Source organism: Phyllostomus discolor, chromosome 1, assembly GCF_004126475.2.
Source record: "Phyllostomus discolor isolate MPI-MPIP mPhyDis1 chromosome 1, mPhyDis1.pri.v3, whole genome shotgun sequence".
Lineage (NCBI taxonomy): Eukaryota > Metazoa > Chordata > Mammalia > Chiroptera > Phyllostomidae > Phyllostomus > Phyllostomus discolor.
In genome coordinates this window covers 162754257-162775411 of record NC_040903.2, presented here as the reverse complement: position 1 = coordinate 162775411, position 21155 = coordinate 162754257, and the positions used below count along the sequence as shown (strand labels likewise).

General features: G+C 46.0%; 1 protein-coding gene across 1 annotated transcript; it reads left to right on the top strand.

Moving 5' to 3' along the window:
- The first annotated feature begins 12432 nt into the window (after nt 1-12432).
- TNFAIP8L3 (TNF alpha induced protein 8 like 3) lies at nt 12433-15506 on the top strand. The gene is made up of 2 exons (XM_036033463.1): nt 12433-12741; nt 13967-15506. Exons 1-2 carry the CDS (start codon nt 12540-12542, stop codon nt 14527-14529), a joined length of 765 nt encoding a protein of 254 aa, XP_035889356.1. The 5' UTR covers nt 12433-12539; the 3' UTR covers nt 14530-15506.
- Nucleotides 15507-21155: the final 5649 nt, after the last annotated feature.

The window sequence follows — 21155 nt, the reverse complement described above, 5'->3', positions numbered from 1 at the left end:
TTGCTCAATGGAACAGAATTTTAAAAACTCAGGCCCATGCAGTATTTAAACTTCATAAGAAAAAGGTGACCTAACAGATCAGCAGAAGGATGAACTATTCAGTAAATTGAATACACTGTGAGGAGAAAAGTGTACCTCATACAACACGTACAGATAAATTCCAGGTGGATTAAAGACCTGAATGTGAAAAGCAAAACCTTAAAACTCTTGGAAAACATGGAAGACTCACTCACCACCTCATGGCAGGACATGATACAAAGACCACTGGCCAAGGGGGTATAGAGCAAATAAAAGAGAGAGAGAGAGAAAGAAAGAACTCATGGGCACAGACAACAGTGTGGTGATTGTGGCCAGGAGGTGGGTGGGTGGAGGTGGAAGAGGCCATGGGGGGTTACATGGTGATGGGGAAAAACACTAACCATAAAGGAAAAGATTGGCAAATGTGACTATGTTAAATGTTTAAATTCTGTATGACTGAAGACACCATATAGTAAAAAGACAATGCTACAGACTGGGAGGAGATGGTGTGATCAGCAGAGGATTAGAATCCATAATATATTAAAAGACTGTACAAATTAGCCAGAAAAAAAGACATACAATTGAATTTGGAGGAAAAATGAACAAATTATATTAAAGATCAATTCACTGATGAAAGACCTGAATGTTCTATATACACAGAAAATATATTGATGCTCACTAACAATCAAATAAATTTATATTAAAACAAGATGCCATTTTGTGCTTATCAGATTGGCAAAGCATGTGAAGGTGGACTATCTGAGTGTTGCTGAGGAAGTGGAACCACAGGGACTCAGGCTCTGCTGCTGGGAGTGAAAATTAGTGCGGTCTCGCTAGAAAGCACTTGGCAGCCTCTGGCACAGGACCTGGCAGTCGCGTCCTGGGTGGACTGCTGTGTGTGAGCACAAAGAGACACGGCCGTGGACTTTTTTGCTTGCAGAAAGTGGAAAGAACCTACGTGTCCATCAACAGGAAACATGGATACATAGCATATTCATATCAGCAACTAAATGACTAAATTAGGTAAATCTCAAAGGCAGGAAATTGAACGAAGAGTTGGAGAAGAATCTGTAGTGTGACACCTTTATCTGAAGGTTTAAAAACACTCTGAGCAATATAATGTCGATGCATGCATACTCATGAGGCAAAAGTATAAAAACATAGATGAGACAAAGACACAACAGCTTCTGAAGTGCAGTTAGATCTGGGGGGACAGAAGGGAAAAAGAGGAAGTTGAAAACAAAGAGGACTTTTCCTCACTCTGTGTCTGAGGACAAAATGTAAGATTTGTTCCAACTGGGTGGTGGCCACCCAAGTAGAGTTCATTATATTACCTTCTGTTTTGTCTATATATTTGAAATGCATCATGGTTTCTAAAAAATTAATTCTTCTGAGGAAAAGCACCTGCTCAATCTCCATCTTAAAGTGGGCAATAATTCAAAGAAAACCCATTTAAACTAATTGATGTTTATCACCTCATGAATGGCCATTCAGCACAGCAGGTTGAAGCACAGGACTCCGGGGCAGCCTGCCTGGGTCTGACCCAGCTCTGCCACTCTGAAGTGGTAGCTTTAAACAGGCTCCATCATCTCTCTTTGCATGGTTTTCCTGTATGTAAAATTCTGCTGCTGCTGCTACTGATGATGATGGTGGTGGTGATGATGATGATGGTGATGCCGTTAGTGCCTACTCAGAGAGCTTCTGCAAGGATACGACGAGTTACTGTGCGTAAAGCACACTTAAGGTCCACTCCGCTATTATTATGCCTGAACGTGTACTATTTGGAGAGACACTAGTTACTTGTTAGATGCAAAAGAGAGTGGGGGAGGGGGAGAATAAGTGTTCTTTAAAGAAATCATGTAAGTAGATGTTGTTTTAAGTGACAGTTGTTCTTCTAGTGCAGTGAGACAAAAATATCTCTCAGCTCTCCAAAATTAACCTGTTGAGTTGGAGATGATTCATCCCCCACCCAGTGACTTTACAGTTAGCTCTAATAAGTAAAATGATCACTCACTCACTTTTCAGAACTGGCTGTAAAATCAATATGAAAAACAAAATCAATATGTGCCTCTGTTGAAATACATAATATTCCCTTTAAAAATGAAAGCTTCATGTATCTTCCAGTTTTGATGAATATGTGGTATTGTTCTATTGTATGATAAGACTAGCGTTTTCTATTTTTAAAAAGGATGAAGTCTAAATCTCCTTGTTAGATGTGGATTTTAATTGAGGCCTATTTAATGTTTCAAATAAATGAGAAATCACAGTCATTAGGGAGCCTAGGACAATTTTCTGAAAGCAGATTCATGAAGGCAAAGATAAAAGGTTTTGTTTGGAATTGATTTGAACTACAGCTCTGCTACTTACTAGCCTCATAGCTTTGAGTGAATTTCTTAAATCTGTTGTGCCTTCCGTTTCCTCATCTCTAAAATGGGACTCACAGCCCTTCTCCTGAAGAGCCCTTGTGAGGATCAAAACATGGTATGCCCTACCTTGAGCACATAATCCGTGCTCAGTAGTTGGCATTATCTCTGACATGATTGTTATTCATTGAGTTACAGATCCTTCAATGCTGATGGTTGGGTGGACTGGGGAGAAGCTAAGACCAGATAAGCTAATGAGCTAGAAGATCTTACAGCTGACCCTGCCAATGTTTCTTCACCACTTGAAACAAGAAGTTATTTCAAGGCCCAGGAATTTATTTCTGAAATGAAAAAAACTTGGTCTTCATCTTGAAGATGATCAAATGCTACCTTTAAAGTGTAATTATTTACTTTTGGTCAAGATGGAGGCATAGGTAAATACAGCTCACCTCCTGACACAGCCACAGCAAAAATTACAACTCGACTACAAAACAAATGTCACCCAGAATTACCAGAAAATCGAGGTGTATGGAAGTATGACAACCAAGGAATTAAAGAAGTTATGTTCATCTAGATGGGTGGAAGGGGCAGAGATGCATGGAGAGAGCTAGGGGTGGTCCCACACCCATGTGTGGTAGATACAAATCAGGAAGGATACTTTGGAAATGAGGGATCCCAGCCCCACAACAGACCACCCAGCCCAGGGTGCCAGTGCCAGGAAGATAAGTCCCTATAACTCTGAATGTGAAAACCACTGGAGTTTGGGGTGGTGGAAGAAACTGAGAGATTCTCAGGAGTCTCCTCTTGAAGGCCTGCAACAGACTTAGGACTTACGCACACTCATTCCCTCTGGGCTTCAGCACTGGGGCAGCAGCTGGAAAGGCACCAGGGACATGTGGGAAGAAATTGAACTGTCTGGCATCAGGGCAAGTGCTGGGGGACAGCTTCCTCTGGATAAAACTCTAGAACTCTAGAGGCCAGGCAGTGGCTTTGTCCCCTTTCTCTGAGCCCTCCTCCACACAGAGCCACAGAGCGATGACACCATATCTGAGACTCCAACAACATGGTTTACAGGGGATGCCCTGCCCCGGTGATTACCAAAGGCTATGCCCCATCCAATTTACAGGTGCTCTTTTCTACATTAGGCCACACAACCAAGCAGCAAGTCAAAGCAGTCAAAGCAGCTCTACCTAATACGTAGAAACAAACACACGGAGGCTGCCAAAATGAGGAGACAAAAAAACATGACCCGAATGAAAGAACAGATCAAAACTCCAGAAATAGAACTAAATGAAATGGAGATAAGCAATCTATCAGACACTGTTTGTTACGATGCTCAAGGAACCTATTGGGTACTTCAACAGCATAAAAAAAAAGACCCTGGCAGAAATAAAGGTTACACTAAGTGAAATAAAGAAAAATCTACAGGAACCAACAGTGGAGTGGATGAAGCCAGGAGTCAAATCAATGCTTTTGAACATAAGGAAGAAAAAAGCATTCAATCAAAACAGCAAGGAGAAAAAAGAATCCAAAAAAATCAAGGATAGGTTAAGGAGTCTCTGGGACAACTTCAAACATACCAACATTTGAATCATAGAGGCACAGGAGGGAGAAGAGAAAGAGCAAGAAATTGGAAATTTATTTCAAAAAATAATGAAAGAGCACTTCCCTAATTTGGTGAAGAAAATAGGCATGCAAGTCCAGGAAACACAGAGAGTCCCAAACAAGAAGGACACAAAGAGGACCACACCAAGGTACACCATAATTAAAATGCCAAAGGTTAAAGATAAAGAGAGAATCTTAAAAGCAGCAAGAGAAAAGTGGAGAGTTACCTACAAAAGAGTTCCCATAGGACTGTCAGCTGATTTCTCAGAAGAAACTTCACAGGCTAAAAGGGCAAGAAGTATTCAAAACAATGACCTACAACCTAGATTACTCTATCCAGCAAAGCTGTCATTTAGAATGGAAGGGCAGTTAAAGTGCTTCCCAGATAAGGTCAAGTTAAAGGAGTTCATCATCACCAAGCCATCATTATATGAAATGTTAAAGGGATCTAAGAAAAAGAAGATCAAAACTATGAACATTAAAATGACAACAAATTCACAACTATCAACAACTGAATCTGAAAAAACAAACTAAGCAAACAAGAAGTACAGGAACAGAATCATAGATATGGAGTTCATTTGTAGGGTTATCTGTTGGAAGGGAGAAGGTAGAGAAGGGGGGAAATGTGCAGGGATTAAGAAGTACAAATTGGTAGGTACAGAATAGATAGGGGGAGGTTAAAAACAGTAAAGGAAATGGAGAAGTCAAAGAAATTATATATACAACCCATGGACATAAAGGGGAGGATTGCTGGAGGAAATGGGAATACTGGGTGGAGGGGGGCGAAATGGGGAAAAATTGGGAAGACTGTAATAGCATAATCAATAAAGTATAATTATTTAATATGAGGTGTTGCAACAATCTGAATTTGCTTTCCTATAAGACATGCCCTGCTTGACTGTCATTGCTTTTGTATGTCCTTGCTCAGCACCCTAAAACATCCAATATAGCCAAGAAACTTCATCATGCTTGGCCCCCCCAAAAAAACATTTTTGTTCTCATTCCAGACCACTGGATGAGTCTGAAATCAAACTCGAGGACTGAGCAGCCACCAAGGGCAAAGGCAAAGCCCTGTGCCTGTTCCCAGGCTTGAGCGAAAGGCACAATTTCAGGGGCACCCGAGCTGGAACTGGAGGAGGGGCGACTGGTCACATGGCATAGGGAGTGAGGACTGGCTGATGCAACATCCCCTCTTCTGAATTTAGTTGTCTCTGACAATTCTGTTTTTTCTCTTCCACCCTCCACCCCACTCCTTCTGCACCCAAGCCTGCCTTTCACTTTCAGCCCTTCTTTTTAAATAATCCATTCTCTTGGTGGGGGAAACGGTGTGCTTTGGTGGTGGACCACACAGGGGACAGAGAATGCCCAGGAAGGATACAGTGTGGCTCTGACTACAGTGATTGACAGTGGTGCCCAGTAAGCTGTGACCAGAGCCTACACCATGACCACCATAATAGGTATTTGAATTTTTAGGGAGAATCATTTTATCCCTCAGGATCCCTAATAGGCTAATTATTTAGAGAAGATGGGTCTTTTTGCCTAGTCTTGCTTTGATGGAAGGTGACAGGGTTTGGATGGGAAAATGGGAAGCTCAGGGTAGGTAGGATAAGTTGAGTCAGAGGTGCCTACTGTGCAGCCTCGTGTGGCCCAGATGCTCCCCAGGGCCCCTCAAACTCATTGTGCTCCCACCAAGAAGTCATCTTCCCCCCAGGCTCCCAGGTGCCTCTCACAGTTGGTGGTGCCTTAATGACCCCACCCCACCTGTCCCCCCAGCTATCAGACACACTCAGTGTCATCCTTGACTCATCCCTCCCCCCTCCAGGGATCTGCTGTGCCTTATTGCCTCTCCCCATCACCCATGACAAGCTCCAGGAGCAAATCGCAATGTGTTTCACTGTCTTGCTAATTGCAATGGCTTCCTACCGCCTGGGGACTATTTCAAGGCAAGTGAAAGTATTTGAAATCCATATTTCAAATCATCTTGTTAGAATTTTTGAAACTTTTATGGCTCATTGCTTGTCAGATCTGATTAGATCATTACTTTTACCTTATAAATGGGTTGCGGAAAAGCCATTTTCTTGCTGTTCACTTGTGCTGGCATGATTAACATATTGCCTTCGGCCCTCAGTTGCATTTCTTGCAGGAATGTTTTGAAATCACTGGTCCATTTTGTGAGAGTTACTTTAGTTAGAACTAAATAATATGATCAGTGAGTCTGTTTAACCAAGCACCCAGGTACATATGATGAAATCAATCAAAATCGCGGTAAGGGAACAAACGAGCCAGGGAGACACTCAACGGCGGCCCCACCCCCACCTCCGCCCCCGCCCCCGCCCCACTCCAGGTCTTTAGACCTTGGTCCTTGACTTCGGCTGAGAAAAGAATTCAGAGCCAAGCAACTCGAATACAGGCAAACGTTCTTTTAGAAAGTCACAGGGGTTGAAGAAGTGACTCAGGAAACAAGTTACAGAGACAAAAGAAGGACGCTTGGAGCTTAGGACAAAGGAAGCAAAGCTGCGTGCCTTGTGGGAAGAAGGAGACGTGGGCTTGCTGGCCTGCTCTGGGGGGTCAGTGCAGCTGGGCCTGATGTTGGTAGTGGCCTCTGTTCTGTCTGGTTTTGCTGCTTTTCTGGGCCTGGAGCTAAAACACAATGGAGGCCTAGATATTATCTCTAGAATGAGCAAAACTCGGCCTCTATGCTCAGCATACTGAGGCTTTGCTCCTAAGATTATTTGATGCTGCTTGGAACCTCATTGTCTTGAGGGCTTAATGCTTAAGGGAGTGGTCATGCAAGGGCTGGAGTGGGAGTCCTATGAGGCTGTTCTCCACCTTCGTCCCTCCTCTACGGGGGTCTATTGTGTGACTAGCGACACGCCAGGGAAGGAGAGGTCAGGGGAGGGTCAGAACAGAATGACCAGCGATATGGAAGGTCAGGGGTCTAAACCACGTGACCAGTGATGTGATATGCTAGGGGAGGAAAGGTCACCCGGGGCTTTCCAGCCTGGTGACCTTCCATACCTGGCTCATCACTCCTACTCTGCTCATGCCTGTCTGACTGCTTACTGCAGGTCCCAGGGTCAGCCTGGGTGTTAAATATTAGCAAAGCCTAATTTATCCCATTAGAAAACAAGGAAGCAGAATAGGAGTTCTAATATTTTCATTATGCACACTCACTAGCCTGTGCCTGGCAGAGGCTGCCCCCCTCCAAGCCATGGTGACCCCATCCGCAGGACCCACAAGCTGCTTGTTTCTTATGGTAGGTGGTGCAAATTTGGGGACCTCAGATGTTCTCAGCAGCAAGGGGGAGCACAGGGGATATGTCCCCAAGGCAGGTAGCAGTGTTGGAGGGTAGGGGTGGGGTGAGACCTAAGAAGGCCTCAAGGGATGTTCTGGATTAACCCTTAGTCAGGAAAATACGTTTCTAACCTGCCCAGACCATCTAAATTTTACTGTGATGCCTTTTAAAGTATTCCAAAATACCTTTTTATTGTTGTTCAAGTACAGTTGTCTCCATTCCCCCCCCCCTTGGTTTTGTCTACATGTCCTTTATACTTGTTCCCGAAAACCCTTCCCCCTTCCCCCTCCCATCACCCCCTCCCACCTCGCCCTCTGGTTACTGTCAATTTGTTCTTAATTTCAATGTCTCTGGTTGTATTTTGCTTGCTTGTTTTGTTGATTAGGTTCCACTTAAAGGTGCCAAAGTACATTTCTTAATGCCTTAAAAATGCCATCAATCAAGTATGAAAGGGATTAGACCAACAAAAGGCATTTTTCATGAGCTTCTAAGCTGGATCATTTCTCTCTGTGGGCAGAGGAGGATCAAGGTTTTGGCATGTCCCTAACTCCAAGGTCCCCTCCTTGATCTTGTTGCATTGTACTTCCACCAGTGCTGTGTGTTTGCTGCTCCAGCAGTACGCGAGACAGGAAAAGGAAAATGTTTTCCAGTTTGACTCCACTTGGAGATGCAACAACCGAATTAGTTTTTCTGAAAACCATTAACTGTGTTAGGTCTGCACTTTAAAGCACTACTCAATCGTTCCTTAGTAGTCTTGTTCCCATAGCTGCAAAGGGACAGCCCAGAGCTAAAGCAGAGGCAGTGTCTCCTCCAGGTGTTTTAACATCGTCATGGATATCCCACCCTGCGGACCACGTTACCCCCCCCAGTCAACCCCCTTCCTCATCACCCAGAGGACAGACAAAAAAGCAGGAAGGAAGGGGGAGAGGGTGTTAGTCTCCCCACTGGCCCCTGATCAGTAATGAAAAACAGAACCTGAGAGAAGTGACTGGTTCAGCCAGCCTCTCCAAGTGCACGTGCAGAAGGATGGGGGCACATCGTGAAAGTTCACATTCAAAGTCATTTGTGAGGCTGCTTCATCCCTAGGAGGCTTGCCTGGACTTTTCTTCCAACGTGTAAGTGTAGGTGACTGAGTGCCAGAAACCTGGACGACCACAGATCACCCTCTGCCCGTGGCCTTTCGCTTCCCCGCCCCATGCCCTAGGAACTCCCCTCCCCCTTTGCTTGTGCTCTGGGTCTCACGGGGGTGTCCAACCCACAGCCTGTGAGCCTCATGGGGCCCAGGATGGCTACGAATGGGGCCCAACACAAAATTGAAAATTTGCTTAAAACCTTTTTTTGCTCATCAGTTATTGTTAGTGTATTGAATGTGTGGTCCAAAACAACTCTTCTTCCAGTGTGGCCCAGAGATGCCAAAAGGTTGGACACCCCTTAATAGGGGTGCTTATTAAGCTCCACAGATTATTTTCATCTGGGTACTTGGGTACTAGCTTCATTCCTAACTTCTACCAAACACTTTTAGCTAGCTCTCTTCCTTGCCATCATCTTAAGCTGTTGACAGAAATGAAGTGATACTGTGTGAGTGCTGGTTATTTCAGGTCATTTCATTTTATAATCTTGACACAGGTATCCATACTCATATACAAGTTTTCCACACCTTAACCAGAGGTAGAAAAGTTACCTGGTCCTGTGAGTATGGAAACAGAGTTGAGTCTGTCCCCTAGCCCCTCTCCACCATGACACACTCTGGGTTGATACTCAGCTCTTTTCTGGGCTGTAGCTGACACCTCAGAGACCGTCATCTTTCCTACCCGGCATTTACTTTATTTCTCCCACAGCGTTATCACCTTGCTCTCACCATACTAAAGCTCATCTGCCTCTTTGCTGCCCACTCACCCAGCTTCCTGCTGTTTATCACTACCAGCTTGGCGCTTCACCATCTGGGAGAGCTCAGTGTTTTCTAGAAATGTAAAAACATACATCACTTGTACTATGGTTGGGTGTCATTTATAGAAACATCAACTCAGACTGGCCGTAGCTCTTTCCCATGCAGGGAAAAGGGCCACTTACATTATGTTTTGCTTTCTCTCGCCAAACTAGTTCACAACCATTATTATGCCAGTCTCCCAACATAGTTCTGGTACTTTTCCTTTCCTTGTAAATGTTCTAAGGGTGCTTCTTCCCAGAGCACGGACATCATAATTCTTTCACTTGAGCTCTTCCGCCAGTCTTGGTTTAAGGAAGCCCCTGTTTGTTTCTACAAGGAGGAATTTTGCAGCTTCCTCAATCTTGTCTCTTTGTGCTCCTCAGGTGTGGTGTACGATAGCTGTGCAGTCACATTTTCAATCTCCACTCTCCGAGATCCTAAGATACTTGTAAACAACCCATTACTTTTTATGGCTGGGGAATGGGAACTTTTGTTCAAATATGGTTAAGAGAATGATCCCGGGTGAAAAGAGTCTTCTTAAGCCTTGTACACAGGCTTAAAAAGTTTTTGCCAAGACCTATTCTATGTCTCATGGTGTTTCCACAAAACAGACTGGTACCCACTAGTTAGTCCTGTCTCTCTAGATATCTCAAATGGGCTCACTCCTGACCTCAGCTCCCAAAGCTCACACTCTTCCTCTCAGCCTGTGGTGTTGCTCCTAGGGGGTAGGTCACCAACATGGTCCCTCTGCAGAAAGCTGAAAAAGGATGAATGGTAGGAAACAAGCCCAAGGTTTCTATGTGCAAAATGTCTTTTGACTAGGACTGCCCCTCCCAGCTCTCCCACAGTGCATACACGCTCCTTAAATCATGCATGTATGTGGGAAACAGCAGCGTCTCCTCACGCCTCCCCCACAGATCCCTGGGAGTTGTAAAAGTTGACTGGAGTGGTGTCTTCAGGTTATTTCTGTCAATTCTGCCCCCCCCCCCAGCATTTCTCATAATGTATACCATGGGATATTGTTGTAGGGAGATACATATATTTGTGTATAAATATATCTATGGATACAGATATGTTTTCTAAGGTCCAGTAAGTTTGAGAAGTGATAGGCTAAAAAAAAAAGCTACACAGATATCTTTACTGCAGAACTTCTCAAGGCCTTTAATAAGCTACCTGGTATGGCAAGTCATCAAAAGCCAGTCACAATATGTAGTCATCTACAAGCTCATTTAAGTTGAAAGAAGAAGTCAACTTCTTAAGAAAGAAGTCAACCACAGAGCCTTCTTTCTGGGAGCATCTAATAGGACTAGTATTCTACAGATGCACGGTGGGGCGTGTCACAGTCAGCAGGCCCTGCATTCAGCATGTGAGAACCCCGCAGGGAGCTTGGGATCACTGGCTCTGCTTCTAAAGATGTTAATACCGGCGGTCTGGGGTAGAGTGTGGAAATCTCTTATTTGTTGTTGTTGTTGTTTGCTCTTTTCTCTTAAAACTTTCCTTATGATTTTGATCTTTAGAGCTTCAGATATGCGATACCTTGTGACCCTCCTGGGGTCACCAAAGAACTTGTACCCAAGTCCCTTTGTAGGTAAACACATGTTTATGCGAGATGCTGAAAACATATGAGGGCCTGTGTGATCTGGGGAAAATCACTGGCCTGTTTCCATGCCTTTGGAAACCACCTCCTAACATTGCAGCCATCCCCACCTGTGCGCACCCGAGCTCACCTTCAGAGCACACAGAGCCTCCTCCAGCCGTGGTCACTCAGGCCAGTTTGGGCGGTTTCACGTTTCTCTGTTTTGTTTCATTTGTCGGTATCTCACCTCCCTGCCGGACCGTATTCAAAGCAGCACCCAGTTAAATGTGCTGGAGGACATCCCTCATAGCACTTCATGCAGAGGAGAACAAATAGTAAGTGCTCAATAATTGCAGAGAAACCAAAGGACCAAAAGGACTTTGGCCCCAAAATGGCACATCACTGGCATTTGTACATGGACAATAATGTTGCTTTTTCTCACTGTTACAGTGGATCATTAAAAAGAATAATTTAAAAGGTTAATTTTAAAATATCAGTATTTATAGTATCTTCAAATTTTATCTATTAGAAATATAACTATTTAACCATGAGGTGAAAAATACTTGCTGTCAAATTAAAATAATATGCAAGAGGGTTTATAGTTTTTCAAAATTCTTATGGTGATATATGAGCAAAAGGTGTGACAGCCACTTCTGGAGCACAAGGTTGGGAATACTGGTGCTGAGGAGGCCTGGAATCAGGCTGGCAGGGAAGCCTTTGCAAAAATGCCGGCTTCACCCTGCTCTGAGGGTTAAAAACCACACAGCACCCGCTGGAGCGCGCGTTCCTTTCCTGTGACCTGGTGCTGCCGGCGCGCTGGGCTCTGGATGGACAGCAGCGCTCGGACACAAGTCCCTGCTCCCACAGAACTTAAGGTCTAGTGAACACCTGTTTAGCTGATTTGTGGCTTCTATGGGAATGCATGTTTGCTGCGTTTCTAGAGAGCGTCCTGAAGGACTTTATTCTCAGGCAATGTTTAGGAACTGTTTCTACAGAGAAATGACTCATGTTTTGATATTCCAAAGCAGATCTGTCTAGGTTTCATTGTTCCCCTCAGAACACTCATGCAAGGAGGCATACACTTATTGCAATGGCAGGGTCCTTGCACAGAAGTCTTTGAGCTTCTCCTGTGGAACTGACTTCAAACATACAGCACAATCATTTGCACATCCGAAATGCTTGTAAATATTTGCCTTTGGGGGACAAATCGATGTTTTGGGAACAAAGGTTATTCGCACAAAGGTCTGGTGACCGTGGTGGATGATGAGACGAGGCAGGAATTTATTTGTCTCAGACTCTGGAAGAGCACAGATCAGGAAGTCAGGCTTTCTCATGGTAAAGAGTCAAGAGACAGTCCCTTTGCACAAAGGCTGCAGGGAAATCCCGGCCAGGTCAGGAATACTTGGCTGCAAGTTGCTTGAAGATTCTACTGTCTCAAACTGTATACAGGGAGCTTCCTGGGCTGTGAAAGCTCACGGTGCCACTGCCTCCATTCTGCTCATCCAACTGCAGTGACCCCTTCCAGGTGGTGCCACTGGGGCCTGCAGCAAAAAGGGGCCTGAGAGCCGAGGTAGCTGTCCTGGAAGGACCCAGGGCTGAGGGAGCGAGGTAGGGCCAGTCCGTGAGGAGCCGTGTGTGTGGAGCCGTGCGTGTGGAGGACGTGCTGGGGCCTGTGTCTAAATTGCTTTGGAGTGTTTATTGAGTCTGTGTCTGCAAGACCTGAGTTCCAGGGATTAATCACTGTCCACTGAGGAAATGAGTCCGGGGTGCACAGAGGGGGTGGAATATGAGATGGGGAGGGGCCAGACAAGGGCTGCAGAAGGTGGCCAGTGGGGCTGGCTGGCCATCCACTCTGCATGTCACTTATGTCACTTCCACATGGCCACAGAGCACTGGGTGGAAAGCCCTAGAGATCCTAGAGGGCCTTCAACCCTCAAAGGAAAATTTGTTGTTTTTTGTAAGTGTACATTTGCATCATATTTTACTACCTTCTTGTTCTCCTGGGGTATTTCTCTGGTGCTTTACAACAGACGCCATCCCATCCCTGTGCCCAGAACTGAGCTGGGTGCTGCAGGAGACACCGCCTCTGTCCGCAGGCAGCCGGCGCCACCTTGGGAAGATAATGACGATGGTGCACTCACAAACTGTCCAGTAAGGCTGGCGGGGGAGGGGGAGTGTTTAGTTCCAAATGTCAGCTCCAGCTAATTGGTGACTTCCTGGGGCATTTCATCAGATCTAAGACCCCACTGATTGTAAAATGCTGTTTTATGTGTTCTTAAGAGAGAAAAGGATGGTGCCAATTAAATTGTGATTGCTTTCTTATTACTTGGAATTTTTGTTTTGTACTTATTGAAACATCCTTTTCAGACTTAGTTAGGCATACTATTTTTAGCATGTATTGCACTTTTTCATTTGAAAAGTGGAAAATAACAAGGAAATAAATTGGCTGTGGTTTTCCTAAGCTTCTTCACATTGAGAGTGTTACCAGTGGAAGCACCTTGGAGCTGTCGGGGTCTAATTCCCACATGGCACGGTTCTCTATGCCACCGGGAGCGCTGGTGAGGTAGTATTTCCTACAAGAGTGCTCCTGACTTTTCTCCCAAATCTCTGGCTCTTATTCTGTAAACTGATGTGCACAAAGGCAATGGCACTATGGTACAACTGCCACCTGGCAACAATGACTGTAAGACACATCTCAGGTTTCCAAGATATCAAACTGGAAAAATATACATCTGAGACTCAGTGAACAGTCCTATGGATTCTGAGTCCATATGGGTTCTGAGTGTCAAAAAAAGACTACATGCTTGTCCTTAAGCAGTAACTCTCCTCCTGTATCATTTGCAAAACTGAATAGTTTCCATTATAGGGAGTCCTCTGACATCTAATAGAGACTGGAAGGCTGTACGCATGGAGTAGGTCTAAAAAGGTGAGATTTGGCCCAGACAAGAGGAGAGCACTCCCAGAGAGGGAAGAGCACAGTTTAGAAGGTTCAAGAGAGTAAACAGGCAGGTCACATGGATGGGGCACTGTGGCAACCGGGTGTGGGTGGGGTTTACATGGGGAGTGTGGGCTATAAAAGCATGAATTTTTGTTCTAAGAAGTTCAAATTAGTGTGTTTCACTTGTAGAAAAATAATAAATTGTTCTCGTATTGCCATAACCTTCATTTCTTTCTTACCATAGGTCCCGATGTTTTCAGTTCCAAGAGCCTTGCCATTCAAGCTCAGAAGAAGATTCTGAGCAAAATAGCCAGCAAAACTGTGGCCAGCATGTTGATTGATGACACCAGCAGTGAGATCTTTGACGAGCTCTACAAAGTCACCAAAGAGCACACCCGCAACAAGAAGGAGGCCCACAAGATCATGAAAGACTTAATCAAGGTGGCAATCAAAATTGGGATCCTCTACCGGAACAACCAGTTCAACCAGGAGGAGGTTGCCATCGTGGAGAAGTTCAGGAAGAAGCTGAACCAGACCGCCATGACCATCATCAGCTTCTATGAGGTGGAATACACCTTCGACAAGAACGTGCTCTCCAAGCTCTTACATGAGTGCAAGGACCTGGTGCATGAACTGGTGCAGCGACACCTGACACCCAGGACCCATGGGCGCATCAACCACGTCTTCAACCACTTTGCTGATGTAGAGTTCCTCTCTACCCTTTATAGTCTGGATGGAAACTGTAGACCCAACCTCAAGAGGATTTGTGAAGGAATCCATAAATTGCTCGATGAGAACGTCCTTTGAATATCTTCGTTCTTCCTGGACTTTGCTGCGTTCATGCTACAGCACCCAGCGTGGTCTGGGTGAGAATCAAGACAACAGGAAGACACCCTTGTCAAAGACACACCCATGTTCTGTCCTTTTCTTCCCTCCAGTGTTGATGTAGAATCGAGCTCGGGTGGGTTTATTCCCTGAGCTCGTTGATGAGGTCTGTACTTAAAAGTCACCTTTGTCTGCAAGCCCAAAGGAAATTTCATCTGTTCTACGCAGAAAGGCTGCCCTGCTCTTCCAGGAGACCTCAGTTCCTCTTGTGGAGTGGAAGGAGCCCTGGACTAGGAGTCGGAGGACATGGGTTTGGTTTCCAGCTTCACCAGTTACGACTCCTCTGTCCTCTGGGTCCTGGAACCAGAATGCCCGCCTGCCTGCCTCCCAGGGCTGCTCTAAGGATCAAATGAAACAGTGTATGTTCACACTTTTGAAAACACTAATGTAGGGTCTTACTTTCTCTTCAGTGTGTGAGAGGGACCAACCTGGATCCAGACTACCATGAGGCAAAGAACAGAACAATAGTCTCTGGTGGTCTGGGTGTACAGTCTGTCTCTAGATGTGCTATTTCAAACAAATGGGAAATGAATCTAAAGATGTGAAAAAATATAGCTGCAAATTGGGAAAGTGTTTTTCAGAAGCTATCTTTTAGGTCTCAGATGTGAAGATTCATGATCCTCCAGTGGGTGAGTGGAGCTCGCCCCCCGTTGCACAGATGCCAAACTGTGCTCCACCTGCAGGACCGGCTGTCCCCCATCCACGGGCACAGTCCATGAGACACGGAGGGCTTATTCTGGCATGCACAAGCGAGTCTGGCAAAATGAACCTCCTGTCTGTCTTTCTGGACCCTTCATAGTCATTTTGTGCTGTTTTCTCTGGTTCATTAATAAATTGAAACTACCCCTCCAACAAGTGGTTTTGGAATTGTGATTCAAAAATAAAATCCCTTGGAGTTACATACAGTGTTAAGAATAATATGATTTAAAGGAAGAAGAAAGTAGAGAGTAAAACCTCTGCCCTTAGACCCTGGAGGGGATGTAGCCCCAGGGGAAACCAGGTGGGGCTGTGCCCTGGTCAAGGGGGAGCCAGCTCATGGGTGTGGAGAAGGGAAGGGAAGGAGAGAGGGACAGAAACATCGACACATGAGGAACATTGATCAGTCGTCTTTCACAGAGAGGCAGGAATTGAACCGGTAACCTTTCGCTTTGTGGGCTGACGCCCAACCCACTGAGCCACACTGGTCAGGGCATCCTGCCACCTTTTCATCACACTCTCAACAAACATCAGGAGAATGTGTTGTCTTACAATGTCATCTGGAGGACACCACATTAAGACACGTGCTCTTCCTGCATCACCTCCTGTCCTGCAATGCCTCTTTTGTAAAATGCCACGTTAGCTCAGCTCTCTGCTTTATGCCATGCCATGGTCTCTAGCAGAAGCATCAAGAGGTGGTTTGTGGGAACATGTGAAAAAAACCTACAGTGGCCATTTAGCCTCAACTGGCTCCCTTGTCAACATCAGTGCAAACCATTCAGCTAAGTTCTTCAGCTACCAGCACTCATATTTAGTTCACAGGAAGGATGCCCCAGGGAGGAATGTGCAATAGTTCAGTAATCCCCTATACTCTGTACTTGACAAGCATGGCCTAGTGCCTCCTTATAGACTCGAGGACTAACAATGACGCCCTGTGCACATCTGGGCTGGGGAAGTCGTTGGTAGTTGGGGTACAGCTGGTGGAAACTACAAGGAGATGGCTCCCCTTCTCTCACCCACCCAGTCAGCAGCAACCCCCCCCCCCCCAGCAGTAGCCAAATGAATTTTCACCTACGGTCCTCAATGCCCGCCTTGGTGTACTCATCTGATTAAGGACAGTGTTCTAGTTTAGGGCTGGTTCTTTCTTCACTAAGCAGGTAGACCTATCCAGAGAACTAAGACCCAAAAAGAATGGGTGGAACTGTCTTCTGCCCATCTGAGACACAGCCAGGAAGAAGGTGGGATTCCCAGCCAAAGGGCACTGCAGGTTCTCCCCACCCCACAGGCCACAGCACACAGCAGTGGTGGCAAAGGAGGGCTGAGTTCTGATAGCCCATGAGTCTCTACAGGACCTGTGTTGTCCTTGTTCTGCTCAGAGAAAGAGCAGCACTTCCACCAGCAGGTCTCAGCAAGGGCAACCACAGACATCTTGCATGGCCTTAGGCTTCTCCAGCTGAGGCAGCCAAGGGGCTCTCTGTACTACAAGGCCAGCTGGGTGTATCTCAAGTTTATCAACAGTAGCCGAGGGAGCGGGGCTACCCAGGCAGAGGTAACCCACCATTCCTCTAAACAGAGCCAAAACCAGCCCTGTGTATACATTTCAACCTACATTGGCATATAAATTCAAGTAACTGTTGAATTTCATCAACCAAATGAAAGGGTAACAAATTTCAAATGTTTTACATAGCAACGTAGTAAACAAAAAAGCTCTTTGGGCTGGAAAAAAATGTGACAGGCTAGCAGATGTGCATTTTGCTCAGAACTCTGTACAAAATTTTCAATAACGAGAACCCACAAAAACAAGGTTAGCATGCACATGCCTACATGTAAGTGGGGCCCGAAATAAAACTGATTTCCGACAAGCAGCAGTGCACAATCACTGAGTTAATCAAGCCCCCCACACACCAGACAGCGCTGCCTGGCTGAGCAAACCCAAAGCAGACAGGGCTCATTCTTTAAGGGGGTGGTGTTTGTAGGAACAGCTTGTCTGTCCTCTGGAATCCCCAGCCGTCCCTGAGCACTCAGCTCTGTCCCCACGGGGAACACCAGGGACTCGACTCGTGCTGAAGTTCGCACCCACCCTGGTTATGTGTCCTCGTGTATCTGAACCTGCAGGAACACATTCCCTGCCGCTGTTGCCTACGTGTGTCCACATCACTCGTCCTCCCTGTGAGTCTGCATCTGTGAGCCCTGACACCCTTAGCAGCTCCAGGTCTCCGCTCAGTGACAATCAAAATGAAAAGACTGCTCCATCTGTGCGTCTCCTCCAAGCTCCCATCTTGCCCATCTGTACTTTTTGCAGAAGCAAATCAGTACACTCACTGGCTGTTCCAACAAACTTCTTGCATTTATTTACATATAAAAAGAAAGCAAACTCAAATCAGGCCTGCCTGCTCTCTGCCCCAATATCTTTGTTGTTGTTGTTTAATATGGTTCCAGATGTCAGGAGCAAAACCACTCCAGGAAAACTCTAGATCAGCCAACCAGCTGCCAAGACATTGCATTAGCGGGAGCTGTCCAGTAGTGGACCAGGTAGGATACGGACAAGAGTCATGAATCAGATGGGCGTGGAGGAGGTGCCAAGGCCCTCCCAACTCAGAACCCTGTGGCCAGTGGGTTTCGCTTAGTCTGACCCTGCTACAGGGGCTACAACCCGGCCCAGGCCCACCTCCTGCTCTTTCCTCAGAGGGAGGTCTTGCTTGTTCAAGGCAAGACTCTTCTCCAACCCTGTTCCTCAAAATGGCACCTAGGGATCCCTGGGAGTTCTGGGGTGGGTGAGCTGGAGGGGGAAGAGTCCGTGAGTTCTAAAAGGAGTTTTGATTCTTCTTTCATTCTAAGTTTAAAAAAAAACACAGTCATTATCAGTACCTTCTGAATCATGAGGAGATGATGACAGTACAGCAGATAATGCCTTCTGGCTTCAGGGTCTGAGTTTCTCTTTGTGTTTACAGTGTCATTCATGCTAATGGATCAACTCAAATGAGAAAAGAATTTACTTCATGTGTTTCTCTAGCTAGGCCTGGGTATGCCCTAGGGGTCTGCGGGCATACCTGAGCATCTGCAAGTTCTCAATATTGAGAAATGTCGCTACAACACATGAAAGTATAGGCTTGTAGAGAATGAATGCCACCCTGCCCTTCATGGTGACTCGCTGGTGGGGCTTCAGAAGCTGCAGGGTAAACATGTGGCTGGGACACAGAAGCCGGCTGTAGAGAGAGGCGGGCCCCCGCATGTTCTGCCTACCCTTTGAAAACTCATCAGGTCAGACAGAGCTACCATACATAAGCCAAAGAATTGATGAGCCTGTCCTGGCACTCCTAATAATAAATCTCAAAGGTACACGGAGGCCATCACTGGACGTACTCGGCACTGTTGCTACTGAGGAAGGGAATAGTGGAGAGGGCTTGCAAAGCTTCCTTGTGAAGAAGAGACATCGCCTGGACTGGGCCACACTGCCCCAGTTCCAGCTTCACCTGCTGGCATGCAGATTCCCAGGCGTCCAGAGTGTGAGTGGTTCCAGGATCCGAAGAGTAAGGCATGTGGCACTCAGAGCTCCTCCCAGTCCCAGAAGGAAGGGTTATCCAGAGCAAGCAGTCTCTCACACCCCACCCTCATTGGCACCTCAGGGCCACACTAATCTGTCCTTTCCCTTTCTCGTCTTTTCTTTGCTGAGCTGGGGCAGGTCTCTACAGAGGAGGTGTCCTGGCTGCCCACCCAGGCAGCACGAGCTGGGGCAACCAGACCCCCCAGGCAGTGGTAGAGCTCCTCCTTGCTGACTGCTAAGGTCTTTCTGGATGGGTTCCTGGGACAAGGGAGTCTGGAGATTGGCTTTGCCTCAAGGAAGGGCTGGGTGGGTGCCAGAGCTTGGCACGGGGAATGCTGAGTGCCTGGGCTAGCAGGGAGGCAGCAATTAGGTTACATTAGGAGGGAGAGGATGCTCTTCCAGCCTCTGGCACTTGTGAAGGCAGAGCCTGGGGGCCGGGCCCTGAGGAGCGGAGGGAGAGATTGGGCTCCTGCTACCCTCAGAGCAATGCTTTCCCTGCCAAGAGGGTCCCATTTCTTCAGTGATGGGAACGGGCTGCCCTGCACTGTTGCAGAAACAGCTGCAACTTGATTTTAGAAATAGATGGTTGGGTTTGAGGAGACAGGGGAGATGAATAACTGGGGGTTTGTTTTCTTTTTAGCTTTCACAGGCAACGAAAAGTGGAAAAAGCCAAGAGCTAGGGGACTTAGTCTTCTCTTGCCCAGTTCCTGGTGATTTCCTTACACTTCACCTCTTGGGCCCGTTTCCTCAAGAGTAAAACAGAGTTGCAGAAGGTCTCCAAGAACCCTCCTGGCCCCATGGTTCCATGTCCTGAGCACCACAGGAGAGAAGGCCTGGCCAGTTCTTCATTGCGGGTTTCTCAGAAGGGAAGCTGTTCATTATTTAAATGAAGCAATTGCTTTCAAGTAGACTGAGGAACGACTCCTCGATGGTCCCCTTCAGTACTTGTGACCATATGTCCAAGTTCATGAGTTCAGAAGGGAAGAGCGTTAAGCCCCAAAACGCAGGGTCAAGTCAATCCGTAAAGACCAGTGAGCAGCACAATGTGGCCCAGGGCGTCAGTCGATCCCCAGCCTAGCAGGTGCCTGCTGGGATTCAGTGTCAGGACTGACCCTCTACTGAAACACATTTCAAAGCAAAAGGTCAAACTTCAGTAATACATCTCTGTAAAGATAGGGTAATAGGCAAAGTCATGAAGAAGTCATTACTGATTTGAGTCAAATACCATAGGAAATTATCAGAATTAGGTTTAAGAATATTAAGGCCATTTCCCCAACAAATGGGACATTTTAAGGAGCTCTCAAATCTTTTCCCCCCACTGTTTGAAATGTTTTTAATACATGTCTTTACATAGTGTATTCCATGCACCCCAGTGTGGTGAACACATTCTCTCACTGAAGGAACACTATCTGTACTCCTATGTGCAACTAGCATTCTTTAAAACGCCTCTAATGCACGTCTTTACCAGTGTATGCCATGCAACCTGGGGCTGTGAACTCACCTCTTTTAATGAACAGCTTTCTTGAGACATACTTCACATAGCATACAATCCACCCATTTAAAGTGTACAAGTCAATGGATTTTGGTATATTCACAGATATGTGCAAGTATAACCACAATTTTAACACACTTTCATCTGCTCATGAAACCTGGTACCCCTTAGCTCTCACCTCCCTCTGCCCGTGCAGACCTTACCAGCAACACAAAAGCTGCTCTTTTCCCCACTCCCACATGTCGCACAGAGCAACTTCTCAATACTGGACCTGCACTATGGGTGTCCATTGAGAACGAACAAATCCCAGTGATGTGTAACTCAGACTCATTGTGTAGAACCAGGTTGAGCCCCAATCATCCCATGCTTCATCCCTGAGAAGCCTTATTTTTTCAAATTTTACATTATTTTTAAAAATTGTCTCATTACCCTCTTAACAGGCAGTCTCTGCAAGGAGGCGGATTCATCTAAGTGTAAGGACAACATGACATTGAAGTCTCCAACTACTGCAGAATTATCTACTTCTCTCTTCAGTTCTATCAGTTTTTGCTTCATAGATTTTGATGGTCCCTCATTAAGTGCATAAACATTTACAATTGTCATGTCTTCTTGCTGTATTGAACCTATTATTAATATGTAACATCCTTTGTCTCTTGTAACCTTTTTGGATTTAAGTCTATTTTGTCTGTTATTGGTATAGCCATTCCTCCTACTCTCTTTTTGGTTGCTACTTGCATGGAATATTTTTTCCACTCTTTCACCTCCCATCTCTTTGTGTCTTTAGATCTAAAGTGAGTCTCTTGCCAACAGCCTATG

What these genes read in the sequence shown, in the direction of transcription:
- TNFAIP8L3 (XM_036033463.1), top strand. Translation starts at nt 12,540, where the DNA reads ATGAGTCCGGGGTGCACAGAGGGGGTGGAATATGAGATGGGGAGGGGC. An exon ending in AGGAAAATTTGTTGTTTTTT is followed by an intron (nt 12,742 to 13,966) that starts GTAAGTGTACAT and finishes TTCTTACCATAG; the next exon opens with GTCCCGATGTTTTCAGTTCC.